General features: G+C 41.6%; 2 protein-coding genes across 2 annotated transcripts; both read right to left on the minus strand.

Moving 5' to 3' along the window:
* Positions 1–7271: 7271 nt before the first annotated feature.
* Positions 7272–8982, minus strand: LOC6557192 (SOX domain-containing protein dichaete). Its single transcript, XM_001984218.2, has one exon. It carries the CDS (start codon positions 8751–8753, stop codon positions 7512–7514), a length of 1242 nt encoding a protein of 413 aa, XP_001984254.1. The 5' UTR covers positions 8754–8982; the 3' UTR covers positions 7272–7511.
* A 9329-nt stretch (positions 8983–18311) lies between these two features.
* Positions 18312–21330, minus strand: LOC6557259 (transient receptor potential cation channel subfamily V member 5). The gene is made up of 8 exons (XM_001984217.2): positions 20932–21330; positions 20645–20871; positions 20425–20578; positions 19708–20359; positions 19423–19649; positions 19180–19331; positions 18587–19118; positions 18312–18524 (listed from the first exon to the last, which is right to left on the minus strand). The coding sequence occupies exons 1-8, from the start codon at positions 21328–21330 to the stop codon at positions 18351–18353; spliced, it is 2517 nt and encodes an 838-aa protein (XP_001984253.1). The 3' UTR covers positions 18312–18350.
* Between the last annotated feature and the right edge of the window lie 215 nt (positions 21331–21545).

Here is a 21545-nt window from a genome sequence, read left to right on the forward strand (position 1 = left end):
ATGAATGAACCTTGTGAGTGCCTCGGGGGCATCGGGGGCATCGTCATCGCTGTTGTTATTACTTCATTAAAAGCGCATTAATAGCGATGCCGACTGCTCTTCACTTGTTCGCTCTTCGATTTGTTTAAATCAATAATGAAAACAAGCAATAGCAACAACAACAACAACAACAGCACGACAATAAGCATTTTTTTTTTTGTTGGTTGGTCAAGACACGTTGAACGTACCCGATCTCAAATAACCGAGAAGCCGATCCCATCCCCGGCAACTCGCACAATGCCGATAAATTAGAAAATAATGCGCGCCCATTGTCCGATTGCTTTGTTTCATTTAAGCGCTTTTGTTGTTCATGGAGAGCTTTAATTCCCTTTACCCCACTTTACCCCCCTAACCCCTCCCCTCCTTGACTAGTGCCCCATTCACCTCTGCGATGATGCCGCTACGGCTGGTGGGAAGCAAAAAATACATATTGTCTCATATTTTGTGATGCTCTTTCTTTAAGTGAAGCACAATGCTTGAATTACTTGAATATTGAATACTTATTATATTAATCTTAATTCATTAAGCATCTTCCACTCCTACCATAAATGTAGTTTAGACTTGAAGTAGTTGTTTGGTTTCTTAGTCTAAGCTGTTTAGATAGTAGTACGATGTGGACTTTATAGAGTATCTCGGGATGCATATATCTGATCTCATCTTTTGAGCTTGTTTCTTTTGTTTAACTAGTCCCTGTGTCTTTTGCTACACGTTTTCTGAATGAAGCTGATTACTCAAATTTTGCTTTGTTTACGATTCGTCAAGGTATTGATGAGGCGCGCAGGCTGGCAGACTGGATGGAAGGGGGGAGTGGGGAAAACTCTGTTCGCCAACTTAACGCCAAAATGTTATTAAATATTATTAGTGACCAACAATGGGCAACAATTATGTGGGCTCTCTCTATCTCTCTCACTCTGAAAGCGCCCTCTTATTTCTATCCCTCTCTGTGTATGCTGTATTGTTGGCAGAGATTTGCTCAGCTCCAATCGGTTGTTGGTCGCCCGCTTACAGTTATAATCCCTAAGCTATTGCCAGTTACAACAGTTACAACAGCTGTGGCGTTTAACCCATTGAAGAGATCAAGCCAGCAAGCCAGCAAACCAACAAACCAACCAACCAGCAAAGCATCAACCCAGTTATCAATAAAAACTATTTCTATTTCTACTTCTGTGTGTATTTCCATTGCTTTCTATCTGCTTTCTTTTCGGATTGTCGCAGCAGCTGGCGCTCAAAATCAAAACGGTCTCTGCCCATTGTCAGACGATGCGTTCCCAGTCCCTTCTCCCTTCGTCTGTTTCCGTTTGTCGTCCAGCGACTGTTTGGGCCGTTTGCTGTACGGGTTATTTGTTTGGCCAGTTTTGTAAGCAGTTTAGAGCCTGCATTTCCGTTTTGTTGCCAAAAATGTAAACAGTTTGTATTGTGTGTAATCCCCGTCAGGTTCGCGTGCCTCAATGATTCCCAACAGCGTTATGTAATCACCAGTCGAATAAACGAGGAGTTAATTATGTCATAATAGCTCGGATCTGGAGGGGAATCCACAACCAACAATTGCCAGTTGTTAAGCTCTCTGTTTGCCATCTCTTTCTCTGTATCCGAGCACTCGTGTTGTGGCAGTTGTTTTGATTGTCAGCACACGCCGTTCCATTGGAGCCGCACAGCTGTGGATCAACTCTCGGACAGTTCTCTCGCTCTCCCTGTCCCTGTCCCTCTCTCTCACTCTCTCTCTCTCTCTCATACTAACCTGCCTTTGTCCAGAAAGAAATGCGAAATTACTTTGTTCAATATTATTCTAAAGAAGGATAATAAGCAAGTCTTTAAATCGTTGTTTACGCAGATTAAAATGTGTTTGTAAAATGGTGTTCCATTATTGAGATGCACCTAGCTAAATTTCAGAGACTCATAAAATTGCTAACTATAATTTAATTAATTTATCTATTTTTGTCACAACAAATATAATATAAATTGCCAGATTGAATTTTAAATATTCATTTCTATTATGTAAATACATAGAGAAGACCTTAAGTGACATCTTAGTATTTCTTCTATTTCTATTTCAATAAAACCACTCATCTGCTTCAACATCAAAGAGCATTAAAAACGACACCAGACAATGCCAAAGTGACAAATTGTTAACAAATTAATAAAAGAAATTAAAAATGCGGCATGAAGCACCCGCAACCATCTCGTGGTTGGCAGATGAGCACCACAAATCAACGCCAGACAAAAAAAAAGATGAGAGCTACTTAGACAATGAATGGGGGCGCTTTGGCAGTGAACAGTGAGCGGGATGGTAGGTTAGAGAGGGAGGTAGGGGTGCGAGTTAGGTGTATAGTTGAGTGGCTCGCAACACGCTAATAAAAAACAAATTGACGATAAAATTATTACAAATTTATGCAAATATTTGCAGCGAGCGCCGTGCTAGCTACCAAAGCCACCCTAACCAGCAAATTAATGGGCAAACACTTGAGTCTGTGGGCCCGGGGTTCGGGTCACATGGCTATATTGACTATATGGTCCTCTGGTGGTGGTTAGCTCATGATTCGGGCAATAATTTATACGCCAATGCGCACGCGGATGCGAAATGTCCTGCTGCGCGTAAACAGGAAACAAATTACGCTCGAGAGCAGTTATGAAATTCCATAATGCCAAGCGCCTTGTCGCCTTGTCGCCGTCTCTCGTCCCCAGCCTCATACTCATCCATATCATCTCACTGGACAGGAACAATAATGCATTAGACAGCCGCATTTATCGCCGCACAGGATGAAGCGGCTGAGGATGCTTCTGCAGCGAGAAGATGCGCACTGGCCAACGGACAATGGATAGCTCACCCGGCTGCAGGCTTAGCGGCGGGCGTTCCATCTAATGCAACGCGCACGTGGAGATCCACAAGGACAGGAACTTCCATGCCTCAAATCCCCTCAACCATTGTCATGCGAGCACTGGACGCCTGCCAGCAGCTTTAACCCCTTACCCACTGAAGCGAGCCGAGCTTCTCGTTTGCTTTAAATTTATCTATTGAAATGCGTGTTTAAAATTCGAATTATTAATATTCATGGAAAACTGACAAAGCAGCTAAAATATAGCTCTTATTTTTACTACACTGAAGGTTAAAGGTTTTTTGTAATATTTTCATATTATATTTATAGAAATCATAAAAAATCTATTATATGTGTCCAAGTGTTGTTACAATCAAAGTTTTTATTTATTTTTTATCGACTTTAAATTGTTTTCACTTTCAATCAATTTACTGATTAGACATCTTCACCCATAAATAAAACTCACTGTTTAAAAATCACATATTATAATCTGCTTATACTATATACATTTGTTTTTTTTAAAGAAGTCTTTTACTGACAACTAGATTTTTAAACCTTCATAAACAGGCTTTGCTCAGGTCTTTTGATTAATTATGATTGCCTTATCCCTTTGAGGTAAAATTTGCTTACCAATGATCGTTGGCCCCTTTTTCGCAGATCCTTGGCTCGTCAATCGAGAGTAAGTGTTTGTGGCACTCATCGAGAACACCACATGGGCGTCCAGTTCACTCTTAGCTCATCAATCGATGTCAGTCGATGTCGTAGAGGGTTGTGCCAACGAACCACAACCACAACGAGCCACAGCGGTGGCCAAAACAAGTCGTTGACGTTGATGTTGTCGCCAGGTCGCTTCTTCTTCGGCTTGACAAATGAAATGCCTCGCACCTAATCAAATTTTGTTCAACTGAATGCGCCTCGCGCAGTTTCCGCTGCTTATTATGCAAATGCCAGAGACGAGGCTCCTGTTCCTGCTGCGGTTGCTGTTGCTGCCGCACGCAAATCAGTCGAGTCGTGTTGCAAATTTATCATCATTTAATTTCCATTTGGCGTCGTGCCATGTTAATGACGTTGTTGACAACACTCGAGAGCGCGTCTCGAGTCTCTGAGCTGACGAATCGCTGTTATCCTTTTGGCTATTATTCCGACTGCTGTGACTACTGCTGATGGTGCTGCAGTTGGTGGCTGCATTTGCCATTTTGCTTTGACGCGCCCTGACAAATTATGTCCCAGTTGGCATCGCGCATACGCCTCGTGGGCCGCTCAACGCTCGGCTGCTCATTTGCCTAAGTGCGCTGTGTGTCGAGGCTTTTAATTAATTGTTAGCTGCGACTTATTGACGGTCTGGTTGGTTGGTTAGCTCGGTTGCCCATAACAACAACAACAACAACAACAACAGCAACAAAAACAGCAACAACGACTGCGACAAAAAAATGTCAAACTAGCACTTAAAAGCCGCCACGCTTTGCTACTTGTCAACCACGCGCCACCCCCAACAATATGCTTCACGTCCAGACAGCAACGCAAGTTAACAGCGCATAAATCACACTAGACAACAACACTTCTGAGATCAAATATAAACCAATCGATTACTAGTAATTGGCTTAAAATGCTTATGCTAATTAATTTATATACAACTCTTCATACACTTACACTTTTTTACGTCTATAGACTGGTCATATTAATACATTTTCTACAATTGTGTTTTGCAGTATCTTGTAGTCCAGTGTGTGGGACAACCACCCCCGGTGTAAGGAAAAATGTGAAACAGTTTGACAAAAGCCACCACCCACAAATTAGGCAGTAAAACCAGACGAAGGACACTCCATCCACTCTTTTGAAGCCAACTTCTCCTCCGCATTGTCATCGCAGTCGCCATATTGTCCTGGGTCTGTCGAGAGTGAAACGGCCATATAGCATCAACAACCACGACGACAACGACGAAGGCAACAGCAAAAACTGTTGCCAACTGCTTCTTGACCCCTTTCCAGCTTGGTGTTGGACGTTGTCATTGCCGTTGTCATTGCAGTTGTCGTTGCTTTTATGACATCTAACCTTCCATGTAAAAACGATGTATTGCCTTCGACCTCGCGGCAATAATTGTGGCGAATTGTATCACCTTTGTGCTAATCCGTCTCGCTAATCCGCCGGATTAGCGTTTCACTTAAAAAAAGACACGGCAAACAAAACAATTTGGAAAAACGGTGAAAATCAGACATCAGCCAGCGACGCCCGTCGTCCATATCTGTGGTTAATCCGGGTCCCGAAATGCCATCGGGGCAGGTAAAAATATATATGTATATATCGTATGCATATAAGAATAAAGAAATAAAACACCTAACAGTCCCTCCCGCCACATTGCACACTCCTTTTGCTTTCCGGCGACGGCGACGCTAATCCGCCAATAAAGACGTAAAAAAGAAAATATTATAGCTGCGATTTGGTTTTGTCATCCTCCTTTGTTTTGCGAAATTATTTTCGTACACAAATCGCAGAAACGGGGCTATATACCCATATAGTAGGTACGAGAATGGGCTGGGATCATAATTGAAGGCAGTCATAAAAGTAGAGCTGAAAGCTGCTGGCCAAGAGACTAACTGAAATGTGTTTAACACCAGCTGAGAACTAGTTAAGATTAAACTAGCCGAGTAGCTTCGTAGAGTGCCTTACTTCCGGTTCTTTCACACGGTTATCTAATCTTAATGCATGGTGACGTCTTATTTAAAAATAAATCTTAAGAAATTGTTAATTAACTTTTAAATATTTTGGTTTTTAGATTATTTGATGGATTTCTTCAATATTTTTATTTGTTATTGTATCATGTTAGAAATGAATTTATTAAATCCACCCCTTTAATCAGTCTCCACTTAATATTCCATATGCTTCCGCTATTCTCTATCCTCTCTCTGGTTTCATTCTCTCTGAACCGCTTCGGCTTTTTTACCTGGCAACCTCTCGAAATTAAACCAGCAGCTTAGCCTAAAACTCATTCTTTACATAATTATTCAATATCACGTCAATGCAAAGTAAATATTTGTGAAATTTATGTCGACGAGAGAAGGGACAAACACGCTGTTGGAACAACAACAACAGCAACAACAATGCTTATAATAACAACAATAATCAATATTTGATATTTTAACACATTTCACACACACACACACACACACATACACTCACACACAATCAATTGAGAAAGACAAGTCGTATAAACTGAAAGACAATGCAAGTGGATTTATTAATGACCGCAATTATTCTTATTATTATTACAAGTTAAGATAGAAATAAAAAATAAAAAAAATAGATATTTGAAATTGACTGAAAACTCGTTGATTTCTTCGCCCTAGGTCTGTGGATCTGTTTGCCGTCTAAGATTTCAATGGCCCAGGCCCCCGTTGCGCCCAAACAAAGGCCCCACATAGCAGATGACCATACATCCATACTCCATACTCTTGGACGCTTCAAATCTGGCGACCTTTGTTTGCATCTCGGATACCCTAGATCATTGTTTGCCAAGGCGCAAAATAAACAGCGCATTAATCAATAGAAATTAATACAACGTCAAATAGTTGTATAATACCACAAATATTTGTTGGGTGCAAATCAAATTAAACTTAACAAAACAACAACAAAGCCAAACACTGCGGGAAAAAAATGAGCAAAATATGTGTGTGAGAAACATGCGGAGACAAGGTTAATATTGATAGATCTCGTCATTTAACGAAGGTTCGCTCCAAATATTAAAGGATCCTACAAGTTGATCAGCAATTAAAAAGATACCATTCTATATTTAATAGGAAAGCAATGTTGAAATGTTTACCAGGAAATTTTCACTGATGCTTGAGTATAATTATTCAATACACAGCTCTTAATGATTCTTGTTTCTGAGAAAAAAGAAATGTCTCCAATATATATGTCATAAGACATAAAGAAATGAAGATTAATATTGTCTTCATTAAATCAGTTTTAAGCCTTTTGCAAAGGGCCAAAGAAAAAGTCTTCAATATGTTTTAGGTTTTTTTTGTCATTTTAATTAATGTTGTTTTTTATTCGCTTTAAATATTTTGCAATTTGCGCCTTAAATATAAACGTTTTATTTTTGTTTTAATACAATTAATAATACATTTATGAATATTTTGTGTGTGGATGTGTTTTTTTTTTTTTTATTTCCAATTTTTTGGGTTGTGTTTTTTGAGTCTATAACGAATTCACGCGATATTTACAATTTGAGTTAGGTTTCGTAGTATTAGTTGTAACTAGGATATGAGGATGGTGCTGACAAAAACAACAAGGAGCACACGCTTAGAACTAAATAAAATTAATTTACAATTAGGTATGTATTTTTGTTTTTGTTGTTTAGTGACAATAAATTATAGACATATTTATTACATATTAGGTTAAATATATGTATATGTATGTATATATATATATATATATATTGGCTAGGAATGTTTCTTACGGTTTCTTTCTTGTGCAAAGATTGTACTAGACTTTTGCGAGCGTTGCTTGATGGGGAGCGAGAAATACAGAGATTGAAAACTACTAGACTGTAATTGGCTTACTTAGAGCTTTTAAAGATTTAAAACCAGTGGATCACTTTGGGAACGCGTCAACAATGCAAATTGTACTTTACTCTGGGACAGTTTAGCCCGCACTCGATGCCTAATAGAGCACCGGCACCGGCCGCCTCAACGCACTGTCCATGGAGCCGTCCATGCCATTGGGCGTTATGGTGCCGGGAGAGGAGCCCGGCGACGATGTCGAGGATGAGGTGTATAGTCCGGCGGCTGCGGCGTTCGCTGAGTGGGCAGCATACAGCGATGGCGCCGAGATGCCCGAATAGATGCCGGAGTAGAAGCTGCTCAGGGACGTTGGCGGCAACTGTGACGCCTGCTGTGCCTCAAGGTGTTTGTGCGTCTGATTGTTGGCCGCCGCGCTCTGGTGCAGCTTGGACAACGCCAGCGGATCGAAGCCGGTGAAATATGGCACCGGATACGGTTGGTCCAGATGATGCGAGGGTGCAAAGTACGGCGGCAGCTGATGGAATGGATTATAGCCACCGCCCGCCGGACCACCGCCAGCTGCACCCAGTTTCTGTTGTGCCATGCTCATGTTCATGTTCATGTTCATATTCATGTTCATATTGTTCTGCATCTGGAGTGCGCCCTGTGGACCAGCAGCGAGCGGATTCTTAGGCTTGCGACGTGGACGATATTTATAATCCGGATGCTCCTTCATGTGCAGTGCACGCAGACGCTTCGCCTCATCGATGAACGGACGCTTCTCGGACTCCGCGAGCAGCTTCCATTCGGCGCCCAAACGCTTCGATATCTCCGAATTGTGCATCTTGGGATTATCCTTGGCAATTTGACGGCGTTGCAGACGTGACCACACCATAAACGCATTCATTGGCCGCTTGATGTGTCCCTCCTGTCCCGGCGATGTGGTCAAGCTGTGCATCGACCCAGTGCCAGCGCCAGTGTTTGGTCCCGCGCCATGCGCGCTCATTCCAATGCCGCCACCCATGCCGCTGCTGCCCAGGCTGCTCTGGCTACCCAAGCTGCCGGCGGAGCCAATGGAACTGTTGGGCGAGAGGGTCTGTTGTGCGGCCACCGCGTTGTGCATGTGGTGCGCCATATGGTGGCTCATATTGTTGGGCGCCTGACTACCCACACCGCCTGGACCGACGCCGCCGCCGGGTGAGCCGCCCATTGCTGCCAGACTGGCGGCCAGTCCGCTGCTCTGTGAGTAATGCAATACACGCTTAATATCCATGTCCATGCTGGGACTTAGCTGAGCATTGCCCAAACCCTGCGACGCATAATCACCAGGGGAGGGTAGCTCCAATCCCTGGCCGGTGCCCAAATGGAAACCGTAGTTGGGATGTGACGATAATGTGGCCATTGTGCTTATGTTCGTTTATCACTTGATATTGTTTTTTGTCGAAAAATGTGCACTGTGCGTGTTTGTTGTTGTAATTGTTGTGTTCTCTTGTTTCTTGTCACTTCACTCTGTGTTCACCACAATGTCTCTTTTTTTGTTTGTTTGTTTGTTGGTTAATGTGGGTTTTGTGCGTCGTTTCTCTGTGCTTGGCAGATTTTGCTCTTGCTGTTGCTTCTGTTCGGCTCAACAGCTACACACTGACTGATTTGTCTGCGCAATAATTGAGACTGACACGACTACAGTCAAATCCAGTTTTTCAGTTGCTTGAGTCCATTGCGGCCGTACGCTCTCTCTCTCTCTCTCCCTCTCTGGGTCGCAGCAGCGGCAGCAGCAGCAGCAACAGCAACCCCATGCCACAGGTATGCCTCTGAGCCAGAGCGAGATAGCGCACAAGGTTAGCTTCTCGCTCCTCGCATACCTGCGCTGTATGCTGCTCACTCACTCGCTAGCGCTCTCTCTATCTCTCTCTCTCCTTCTCTCCCTGTCCCTCTCGTTCTCACTCTTTTACTCTCTCTGGTGCTGGGTGCATTGTTACGCTGCTTGTTGGCTTTGTTCCATTGGCTCCTTTATATCGGCCGCCTTGTTAGTTGTAGTTGTTGCCCATTGAGGGGTGTGTTCAATAGAAACACTGAATAGCAGCAGCAGCAGCAACAACAAAAACAACAATAACAACTCGCTCACTGTTCGGCTCGGTTCGTGTCTGGTCGCCTTGTTTGTAGTTTTTTTGGCTGCGCTGCTCCCATTTTTTGCGGCAGCGACCTCATTTGGAGCACCCGCACTCCTACGCACACCTCCTTCTCTTTCTCTCTTTCTCTCTCTCGCTCTCTCTTCGCTTCGGCTCTGTTTCTCTTGTTAAAATTGCATTGATTTTTCGCATACACTGGGCACACAATTTCCGTTATTGTTTTGCCTGGCGCTGCACTTCCGCGGCATTTATGGTTGTAGTTTGCCAGAGCAGAGAGAGAGAAGAGCAGAGAGAGAGATGAGCTTTGGGAGTGTGAGAGCCGAAACGCATACGCTCAGAGAGTGCTAGTGTGCTTAAGTGTGTGTGCGTGGCCCGTTGGCTTTACCTTTTCAGCCAATCATAATGGCGCCTTGGTGTGAATTTTGTATGCCCTGGCCATTGTGGGTGTCTGTGTGGCTCTCTGTTCTATATACAAGCAGCATGTGTATTGTGAGTGGACAAATTTGTATGTGAGTGTGTTTATGTACCTATCCATGTGTGTGTGTGAGTGTGTGTGAAAAGCACATTTTAGTTTATGAAAAGGACATGGAAACACGCTTTCCATTCTCTGCCGTTGTTCGTTGCTTTCTTTTTTGCGCTCGAAAGGATATTACTGCAATTATTTACTTATTTGGTAACGAAAAGTGGAAAAGCAAAAGCGACACAATGCGCCACAGAACACAATAACAAAACGAAAAACGAGAAATGTGAAAAACGCCCTGAATGGCCAACAAAATTTATATAAGTATTTATATAGAGTGTACCTAAATGCATGACCATGACTGTGTGTGCGTGTGCGTGTGTGTGTGTAGGTGTGTGTGTGTGCTCGTGAGTGAGGGAGAATGAATGAGCTCTCCTTTTGATTGCACAATGCGCAACAAAAAAGTTAGAAAATAATAAACAAAATGAAGTGTTTTTCTTGCCCGTTCAGGAATAAAATACTCTCTGATAATCATTATATTTGATTAGCTAATCTAATCTATTCTAATTACCTGCAAGACAGACTTTTTTTAAACAATGCAGAGTTCTAAAAATACCACAACTTTTAGAGTAACAAACTGGAGGAGAGCAATTTAAGCCATGTTCCAGCCCAGCCCCAAGATTGCCTGTATTTGTTTCGATTAAGCTTTATATATATAAACATAACTTTTAAGATATTTACATTAATTTTGATATCGTTCTTTGACAAACTAATATTCCCAGATTACCATTTTCACTACAGGGCATAAAAAGCTTTCAGTACTTTCAACGTTTCCTTTGTTATGTCCACAAAAAAAAGCAAAAAATAGAAAAGGAAGAAAAAAAACTGTTGATGTGTTGTGTAATGGAAAAAGTTTTGTTCAGCTAGCGTTTGCTTTCTATCCATTCTACTTTTCACTTAGCAGTGGAATACAAATGGGAAAGAGAGAGGGCGACAAGGAGAGTAGGCGAGAAGGAAAGAGAGAACCGACTTTGATAGAGGCAGAAAGGAAGACAGACTTTTGCTTTTTGCCATACGCATCTCGTATTTAGCATTCAAATGCTGCTTTCGGCGTTTGTTGAGTGTGTGAAGGGACTGTGGAAGAGAAGGGGGCAGGGCTGAGCAACCATAGAATAGTTACAGTTTTCACATATTTATTTTCGTAGTGAAAAAATCGTGACAAGGTGTCAGGTGTTATATATATATATACGTATCGTTCTTATGAGCACTCAATTTGAACTGACTGCAAGTACAATCAGCATTTCTGTAATTATGATACTCAATTTGGAATTTGGAATTTCTAAGCCGAACTCTAACCCTTTAAAAGGACTTGTCTGCCTTTCTCTGCCCGTTTTCAATTTGCTCTCTTTCATTCATTCGCTTTTCTACATGCTTAATGTTAAATCCCGAGAGTCGCGCGATTCATTGTTTGCCATCTGTTGTTGTCGTTGTTGTTGCTATTGTTGACATTGTGAATTCTTCAATTGTGAATGGGGCCTTTGGCTCTGGTTAAGGTCTTTTTTACAAACAATTCGGTTTTTCGTTCAATTCATTTTTAAATTAAATTCGAGAACAATGCAACCAATGTGATAATAACAATGATTATAATGAGATCATAAAGATAAATACAATGCGAACAAAGGGTAAAAGTCTGCGGACTTTAATGTCAATTAAACCAGGTTATATTGTGTGTACTTTGTTAGTTCGATTGAATTCTCTGTCTTAATCGTTTTGGCAACAGATTTAATTGGTTTTACTTGTTTTCAATATCACTTGCTCCAGCAAAGCGATCCAAAGCAGAGGCCAAAATTCACGTATGTATTCCTTGCACCTGGCATAAAGGACATTCGGCTAAATCGCTTCCACTCCCAACAACTATAACGACTTACATTTTCTCACGTAGTAAGCAGTCATAGGATGCTTTGTTCAGTTCGCATATTCCATTTGCCACTGTCCATTTCCCAGCACTCCCCCACACACACACACATACACATACACATCCACACACACACACACACATATGCATTTGATTACAATTTCCTAAACGTACGTGTCCATTTGATTACTTTACAGATTTTGCGCTTTTCACGTGTCATTCTAGTTAAGAGCATTTTGCATGCACACGAAATCTAAAGATTTTTCTTTCCATTTTTCCTCTTTTTCGCCCGAAAAAAATGAAAAATTATTTACGCAGTGGTGGTGGAAAGATAGATAGATAGAAACTATTTGATTTGAATAATGAACATGTTTTATGGACTATAAGTGTGTGCTTAATATATGTATATATTAACCAAAAATAGAATAACGATTAATGACCAGAGAAATCGACAATATTAAGATAGAGAATATACAATTGACCTTAAATGCAAAAGCTGAAATTCATCTAATGTAATATTAATTGAAAATCCAAATCAATTTCTATTGAAATTCGTCCAAGGTATTTCCAATTCTGTGCAATGTATTGTTGGTTAGTTAAGCTATGAAAAAAAGAACAAATTTTCTGGCTATACTCGTAACTAACTCTTCAGCTCATCCCATTAGGGCTAAATAGTTCACTGGCTAAACAAAGGATTCATAGTCCTTCATAGAGAAGCAAAGATTGGGCGGTCACATATGCCATGTCGACATCCGTTCTCGTTCACCTGATTCCTGACCTGGTCGAAACACTGCTGCTACTGCTGGGCCAATTGTGCTGTCTCAGCAATGCAGCAGCGTCCTTTTGTCGTCCTTTTGTTGTGTGCAATTCAACGGAACTCGAATTGTGTTTGTTGCCCAATGCTGCAAATTGTTTCAGCGTTCGCAAAGACAACAACTACCAGGAGCAAAAAAGAAAATGTAAAAATAAATAGAACAATAATAAATGAATGCATTTTGTTTATATTGTATGAATGTGTTTTTGTTGCAGCATTTCCGGCCAATGCGGAAATGGAAATGCTGACTGGCCAAACAATTAACCTTTTCCACATAATCTATATGCGTACACACACAATTTGCGGTATTTGTGTAAAGGATGCAACATGTGTAAGCCCACATGTAATGCCCTGAAAGTCAGTCTTAGCAGCTACTTCTCCTATTCTGATTAAGTGTGTGAAATCTGTGAGAAGTTCTCGCCATTAATGGCTGGGAAAAAAAAAACCAAAAATGGCAATGCAAATGCAATTGAAGAGCTGTCAGAGCGTAGGATATCGATGGCACTCATAAATCATGCTCGATTTGAGCTCATTAGGAGCCCAGCTGAATACGGAGACCTCCCCTCCCTACCACCCGCTCTACATACCTATATATTTCAACTAGATGTCATAACAGATTAACTAAGAAATGTTCAGGACATGCAAAAGTCTCTGGCTTTGTTCACCTGGCGTCGGCAAACCCAATCCCATAAACCAGTTCCAAACCTAAAACCACGTCAGCCACTTGGCTAAACGACGTTAATTTCTCAATCAGCGCGAGAAAGGGTTGCCAGCATCGACGGAACCGCAGCAGAAGCACTTCATAAGGCCGGAATTCATCTTATGATTGCCTTGTAATCGAAACGGGCCACTTAAGAGCCGCTGCTCGCTGAATACTTGAGCAAATTTCTTTATAATTTTTGCATATATACTTACCATACTTACTACTTACGGCTGTTAGGGGTCAACGCTTAGGGGTTGGCAATACTGCCGGCCCCTCCTCAAGTGCTTTGGTACGTCTAATTTTTGTTGTCGCTCGACCCGAAAACGTCGCCGCCCGAAGTGCCCACTCAATGCGACTTTTGAAGTGCAGTTCAGTCGCGCGATTTCCACAAAACGTCATCGCCCAAATCCGAATCCCACGGTGTGTGTTTACGACCAACAAGCACAGTTGGACCGAGTGCCCCGTAACGCAATGACGCAGAGAGAAAGAGAGAGAGTTCAGCTCACAAATCCATACAGAATTAGCTGCCCGAAAAGTGTCAAAATTCTGCGGTCGCCTCAGGGCATCATCATCATCATTATCATCACAAGCAATGTTGTTTTGGTTAGGCGTGCGGGGGCGTTACCAACAGTCAAATGAGGTCCAGGCCCAAACCACAAACAGAACACACCACGTGCTGAGCCCTGTCACTGGCAGCTGCCAAACCCCCGATTCAGACCCACAACTCTAAACCAAAAGTGTTGACAGTCTGCTAACCACTTTGATATTTTTATAATTATACCCTGTAGTTGACAACACTTAGAGTCAATATTTCCTTAATATATACCTTGATAACCTGATATAATTGACAAAGAAACTGAACACGGTTTGAACTTTAAGTAAGGATAGGAAATATTGGCTAAATTGGAAAATCGGTAAAGACTATCAATCTATTATCTACCTGGCAAAGAGTAGTTATAAGACATGGAATTGTGAACAATTCAATACAGAGTATCGCCAACGACGAGTGCATCCACTTTCTGTCCTCATGCCTCTTTTGCTGTGGCTTCTTGTAATTAATTTCACTCATTTGGCAAATGGGTTTGGTGGCATTCGAAGTCAAAGAGTTTTATTGCGCGTGTTTAATGCTATCAAAGATCAAAGCGATACTTTAGCTCTATGAAGCTCGCTTCGACGCCTTTCATTCTCCACTAACCAATCCACCCACTCTCTGCTTCCTGCTTGTCGATTTGTTTGTGTTTTCTTTTGGTTGAATTTTTAATGCAACTTTTTATTGTATTGCGTATTTTCACTCAAGTGATTTGATTTTGCGAATTGAATTTATTTCATTGAGCTCTTAAGTATGTATACATACCTCGTACCTTGTATCGCCTTTCAATCTCTCAGTCAATCAGTCAGTCAGTCAGTTAGTCAGTCAGTTCGTCATTCAGTTGTGTTGTTGGTCGTGTTTGTTTAGCGTCTCCCGCGAGACTCAAGTGGCAAAACATTATTTTGTTCAGGAAATTCAATTAAAACTTTGCGGTTTTTTGTTAGCACCCCCGCAAATAAGCGTCAAGTGGTTCCCAATCAAAGCGAGGCGTTTGCTGACAGCCAGATAAGCAGGGTGAGAGCAATCAAGGAGAGAGAATGTGTCTCGCATCAGATCTCAGATATTATTAATGTATTGATTATATCCAAAGTATACATAACCATTTTATATTTAAAGATACAATTTTCAAATACTCGTAGACTTAGTTATGAGAGAGTTTATACGGTTTGCATTGCTTAATAATAGACTGTCCCGCACACTCAACTACTCTTGACCCTTTCTATTTGTCACTGTCAATGGCCGAATCGAGTATTGACAGAACTCTCAAAACGCTCACTGATACAATGGCATCTAATCGCAGAGTGATTTCAAAACCTTTACACAAGTGCGCTTGCAAATGACAATACCACAAATTTAGCAAACATTTACTGTGTTTTCAAACTAGCACACTTAAATGCAGAATTAATCTGTATGACAAATTTATGGCAGATTGGAACCGGATTCTTTGACTTCGAATTTTAACTTGAATTCCAACCTAAAGCCACGTTTCTTACTTGTAATGCGGTATTCGCTCTAGATGCCACACCATCTGCAAAAATGTATTGCTCTTCAAAATCGGATCAGTATTGATGAAGTTACGAGAGTAAAAAGATTGGATTATTTTAGATACAATTTGATCACGTTTTTAACTTTAAATTTGATACATTTTTTGACATTTTCCGTATTATTTTTTAATAGTCACAATTGAACCGAGATACTGTTTGACTCTATCGTCGTGGCTTCAAAACAATTTTTGGGTTACTCATGTGAATCACTGTTTTTGCAGTTTTCTCTTTAGGCAAATTTCAGTTCCATCCTACACAGCCCCACATCAATAACTAAAGCTAAAATGTAAACAGAGTTAACAAAGGTCAAGCAAATCGAACTCTGAATCATTTCAAAGCAACCCTTGCAATTTCCACCCACACAAACACACCCCTACAGACTGTCAAAATAAATTGCAAGCATTTTTGTATTTTTTTTTTTTTTGGTTTACTTTATTTGCATAAATAATTTACTTTAAATAAACTCAAAGAACACTTCAAACTTTACATTTTAAGCAAAGATTAAGAAAATGTAGGCAAACTTCGGGGAGAGGAGAGGCTGTGGCAGGTCTAGTGGCAGAGGAGAGGCTGTGGCAGGTCTAGTGGCAGTTCACCTGGGACCCAGCTCCAATGCTCAGACCATAATTCTTATTTAAATGTACCATTGATTTGAATAATTTTTGCATTTTTCTTTAGCTAAAGTAAAAGTCCCAGAGGACTTTCTTTTGGATTCGGTCTTTTTGGCTGCCCAAAAGATTTGTCAAGTGTGCGTCGGAAGCAAAAGAACAAAAATCCAAACAATTGCGATAGTTAGTTCAAGTAAAAGGGGAGTTGAAAATAAATAAAAACGGGCAAAGAAAAAAGCAATCATCGGTCCACGACTGCTGCATTTAAAAGTCATTTGCAACGCCCCTCGAAAGCCGCTAAACGGATCTCATAAACCATTTTTCCGGGAACACAACGGCGGCCCTCATCGGTTTTTATTGTTTTACAATGTTTGTGTGCGAGTAATTAAACAATTTTGCCAACTTTCTCGACCAGTCCGAACTTGAGTTTTTACCCAAGTCACGATTTTACGACGGGGAAATTAACAAGCCGAGATCGAGATCTTTAAACTTTATGAGCATGCCAAAACTCGCACGGTTATTCTTGGACTAGAAAACACAACGGCGGAGGTCATGCAAGAAGAACCTTGCTAAAAAAAAAAATGTAAGAAAAGAAAAACGAAAATATCATAAATATATTTCGCGAACACAAAAGGGAAGTGGGCGTCGTTTGCACCCAACAAAAAATTCGAAGCCCATTGCCAGCTGCCCCATTAGCAACTACAATGGAGGCCCAACAATGGTCCTGGCGACGGTGCTGGCAAAACATGTGATTAAATTGTCGCTTACAACGAATTCGACACCTCGCCAACAGAACCAGAGCCAGACTATATAATTATGTTGAGCGTTGTGAAAGGCGCAGAGAGTGGCGAGAATCAAACGTCTAACAATAAGGAGGACAGGCCAAAGCCAATCCAGAGCTGGGAATTTCGGGTTGACATATTCAAATTATGGCTAAACCATTGTTGTGATCGTGAAAGGGTTGCCACCATATCATTAAAGTCGCTCGCCGCTATGTGGTGCCTATTGTGCAACCGCAGTTCAAGGGATGTAGCTGCCAATGGAAAATGGCACTGGGAACCTCACCCGGAGGAGCTAAAGCTGACCAAAGCAGTTACACTGAAATTAACTTAAATAATATTTGTTACATATAATGTTCAGTTTGATTGTTGCGAAGGATATTTTAATAAGTTACAAATAAAAAAAAATATATTATTTAAAAGATTATTGCAGAAGAGAAAACATAAAAGTTTTCTTACTTTGCTGAATATATTTTATATTTATTATAATTTATTTATTTACATATCTTTATAAGAAAGCAATTGTTCCAAATTCAATTCGTACTCAATCTTTTTTTAGCATAGCTTGAGTCACTTTTTTCTTCTAGTGTATTGTGAACTTTGAGAGTATCGTGCTCGCACAGCATGCCCTAAATTGCTCTATTCAGACGCAATTAAAGTCAAGCTGGGAAGCTGAGCAGCTAAGAATTCTAGATTCAAAAGGTAGATCGGTGCTTTTTAACACTTTCAATAGCTGCAACACTGAACAGTCGGATTATTTCTAGAGCGCTATTTGCGCACCTTTCTTTTGCACAACAATAAAGGACTGAGCGCTTCCGGTCGTTGTGAAAGGACCTTGTAAAAAGGATCCCACGCATCGTCAATCAGCGTAGATCACTGATGATGATATCGATTTAAGGTTCTCTATCTCTAATGGCCATTGTCTGCCTGCACTTGCATCCTCACAATCTCAGGAGGCACAATGAAAGGTGTTATGGGCCTCAGCAAATCTGTTGCTACAGTTGCAATTACGTAATCAAGATGATAAAGATGTGAGTATGCGAGAATGACAAGGCTCTCTTATTCCCATTCATGGTGCAATCGATAAACGGATGCAGCATATGTTGGAAGAGCCAACACTCATTGAAATGGAATCGTTGAATGGATTTATTGGCCAGACGTCCATAATAAAATGGTTATTATCATTCAAATGGCGCATTATTGGCACCCTTAATAAGACGACGCGTCGCTAGTTTGTTTGCCATGTCGTAAAGCTGAGTTTTATGATACCGAATATAAATTAGCAATATATATACACACTAGTGGTGGTTGAAACAGCTCATAGACTAAACATTTATTGCACAATGTGAACAAATTTTAACAGAACAGAACAGAACTGAAAATACTTGGGTTCAATAAAACTTGAACTTGTTCTATGTGTATTTATATATGTATGGAGTTGTTCGGAATTCACTCGTAACTGACTTACATTATATTATCCTCTGTACTGTCCGACTTTGGTGCGGTGCCAAAGAATTTCTCGTACTCCTGCTGACGACGCAGGGCACGCGCCTCTCGCTCCATTTGCCGCTTGTTGGAGAAACGCTGATGAATGCGTTTCATCTCCTGCACCTCCTTCATCTCCTCCTTCTCCTCGTCCTGTAAGTGAATTAAAAAAAAATGTATTGAAGATTTGCTCAATTACTTACTAGCCAACTTACGGTCATGTTCAGACGCAAGACCAAGGCACGTCTGCCATCCGACATGGACTGGCTATAGTGCATAAAATTCTTGAGACGCTCCGCAGGCGGCACACTACGCTCCACGACCAGGACGATGCGTGCCCATTGGCGCTGCCACTCGTTACGGATCTCGGCTATCTTCTGATAGGTGTTGCCCATCATAGCAATCAACATGTTCACCAGCAGCACACTGACAATCACCATAAACAAGAAGAACAATATCTTCGCCTCGTATTCGTGCTGCGTGGACACCATGGCCCCGTAATAGTCACCAAAGTTCGTCAACGACATTAGAAACATTGCCACAATGGATTCCATTGGCGAGGGCATCGGATTCGATTCAGCATCCTGATCCTCGGGCGTCGAGGGATTGTCAAAGGTTAGAAATATGATATAAAATGCTTGCGAGAAGCCCATGACGAACACCAAATAAATGGAAACGAAACGAATTAAATCTCCCATTACCATGCGATAGATCATCACAACGAAGGGACCAACTGTCTTGAAGCCTCTACATAGTAAATTAGTATAGATTAGACTGCTAGAACTATTTAGTTATGTACTCTACGCACCGACAAAAGAAGAGGAAATAGGGTGCTGTGGTCAACATAATCATAACAGTCACATGATCATCGATTTCAGTTAGACAAGAGACTCTCAGCCAGGGTATGGTCATCATGAGTGCACAGGAGAACAAAAACATAACACGCGATGGAGCAGTCATCTAAACAATATCAGATATGGCTTAGATGTATCTATATGTATTAAGTTAAAGCTACAATCCTTCACCAGATTTGATTGGAGGAATGTCTTACCAAATTCTCGATGAACATTTTGTAGCCCAAGAAGCGTGCCTCTCTCAAAGCAACGAGCAGATAGAGAATGGCACCCACAAAGTTAATCAGCTCGGCTATAATGCGCAATTTGGCCAGATCGGATTCGAGATTCATGAGCGGACATTGTGCATAGGTTTGCCACCAGGCAGGCAAGGTCTCCACCTCGTTGGGATCATAATACTCCGTGAAGTTAAGCCAAAAGGTTTCTGTGCGTTGAGTTTAAAGCTTAATAAGCTAAAGTTTTAAAAATATGATTTAACTTACTATATTCGGTGCTGGAAGTGCCACGTTTGCTGGGCTGACCCAAACTACCATTGGTGTACAGATCATGCTGAGCAGTGCCATTCGAAGGAGTCAAAGAGTTTCCGTCCTGTTCGTCGTCTTCGTCCTCCTTGGTCTCGGGACCCGGACGCAATATAAAGCTGAACAGCGATATAAGAAAGTAGAAAGCAAACATATAAAACTGCTTGTAGAAACGCGACTTGCAGAAAGTATCCCATTTGGTTTTCAGCAGATCAATGACAACGCCATCGAGCAGCTCCAAGTGCTCCAGTTTGTCACCAAACACCACGAAATTCAAAACGGAATCCTTGTTAATGTTGCCAGTCTCCTCGTTAATGGTGTCAATCATCAGCAGAGGATATGCGGCACAGGTGATGCTGCCCAGTTGCCAATAAATCTCACGCTCAATGCTCATCACATGGAAGAACATCTCGACACGTCCCAGCTTGGCTGCCAGCGTCAATGCCGTCAGATTTTGTACGTTGCGAATGTGTATATTGGTGCCAACCTCATAGCCCACATCAAACATTTCCATTTTCTCGTAAATAACGAGCATATGCAGCACCGTATTCCCATTAGTATCCTGAAAATTCGGATCTGCCCCGCGTGCCAGCACCAAGCGAAAGCATTCTTCCTTCACGGGTTAAGGATAACAATGATATCAATAGTGATTTTAGTATGAATGGTTTTTTTGGTTACCTGTGACAGACAGGCGGCGAAACTTAAAGGATACTCGCCCCAATAGACATAGCCATCATAGTTGGTCATCGGCGCGAGAGCCACGTACTCGTGATCCGGCGAATCCGTTCGGGATGCCTTTGTATCCTCCGCAGACATAAAAGCGCCGCAACAACTGCGAAAAGATCATTTCTAAAATTAACTATACAAAATAGTAGATACTGCAACTACTACTACAGACCGTTCCTGCACATCGGCATTGGCATCCAGCAAATATTTGACCATAGCCGGATCCTCGTTGACAATGGCAATGTGAAGGACACTCTCGCCATAGTACTCATCACTCATATAGATGTCCAAGATGAGCTTTGGATAGAACTTCAAAAGACGCTTGGCTAGATCCGCATGCAGTGAGGACGCATTGAGCAGGCAAAGATGTAGAATCGTTTCACCCACTGCGCCGCGCATCTGCAAAATATGTGATTTCATATAATTTGCATTAGGCAAGGTGATTTGTATTGAACTTACGTTCAGGTCCCAGCACACAAATCGATAGGCACTTGGATTCGATATGTATTCTGCCTCGGACACTTCGGGGCAATAGTCATGTATATTGAAGTCATCGTCGGGATTTTCGAGAGCGCGTATCTCAGGCAATTGCCTGGTTCTCGGTCTGTCCCGATTCCGCAGCAGCACCAGCTTCGATATGGGAAAATAACGGCCAGCGCCCTTGTTATATAAAAAGGGTTCCACTTTCGTTTTGATGGCATGATCGATTTCGGCAAACTGTTTGGTTTGACAGGCGCGCTTCATCATGTCCACCAGCAGGCCACCGCCCTTGAGATTGACAAACTTATAGAGGGCCTGGGTGGAGACGCCCGCCTGTTTCTTGACGCCACTGGTCACATTGCTCTCCGTATTTCCCATTCTGCCGAGTCCTGATCAGCTGATGGTAATTCACTGAAACTCTTTCCACTCGTACCGTTCTTTTTTTTTAGTTTTTATAACGTGACATTACTGAATTTTTAAAATATATTCTTGAACTTAGGTTTTCCTGTTCGATGTGCGCTTCTTGCTTATAGTCTGTTTTTATCCTTCGAGAGAGCATCGATTAAACATTCCATCGAATTGAACGTTGCCAA

The sequence above is a fragment of the Drosophila grimshawi genome, unplaced genomic scaffold (assembly GCF_018153295.1).
Source record: "Drosophila grimshawi isolate 15287-2541.00 unplaced genomic scaffold, ASM1815329v1 contig_44, whole genome shotgun sequence".
Taxonomy (NCBI): domain Eukaryota; kingdom Metazoa; phylum Arthropoda; class Insecta; order Diptera; family Drosophilidae; genus Drosophila; species Drosophila grimshawi.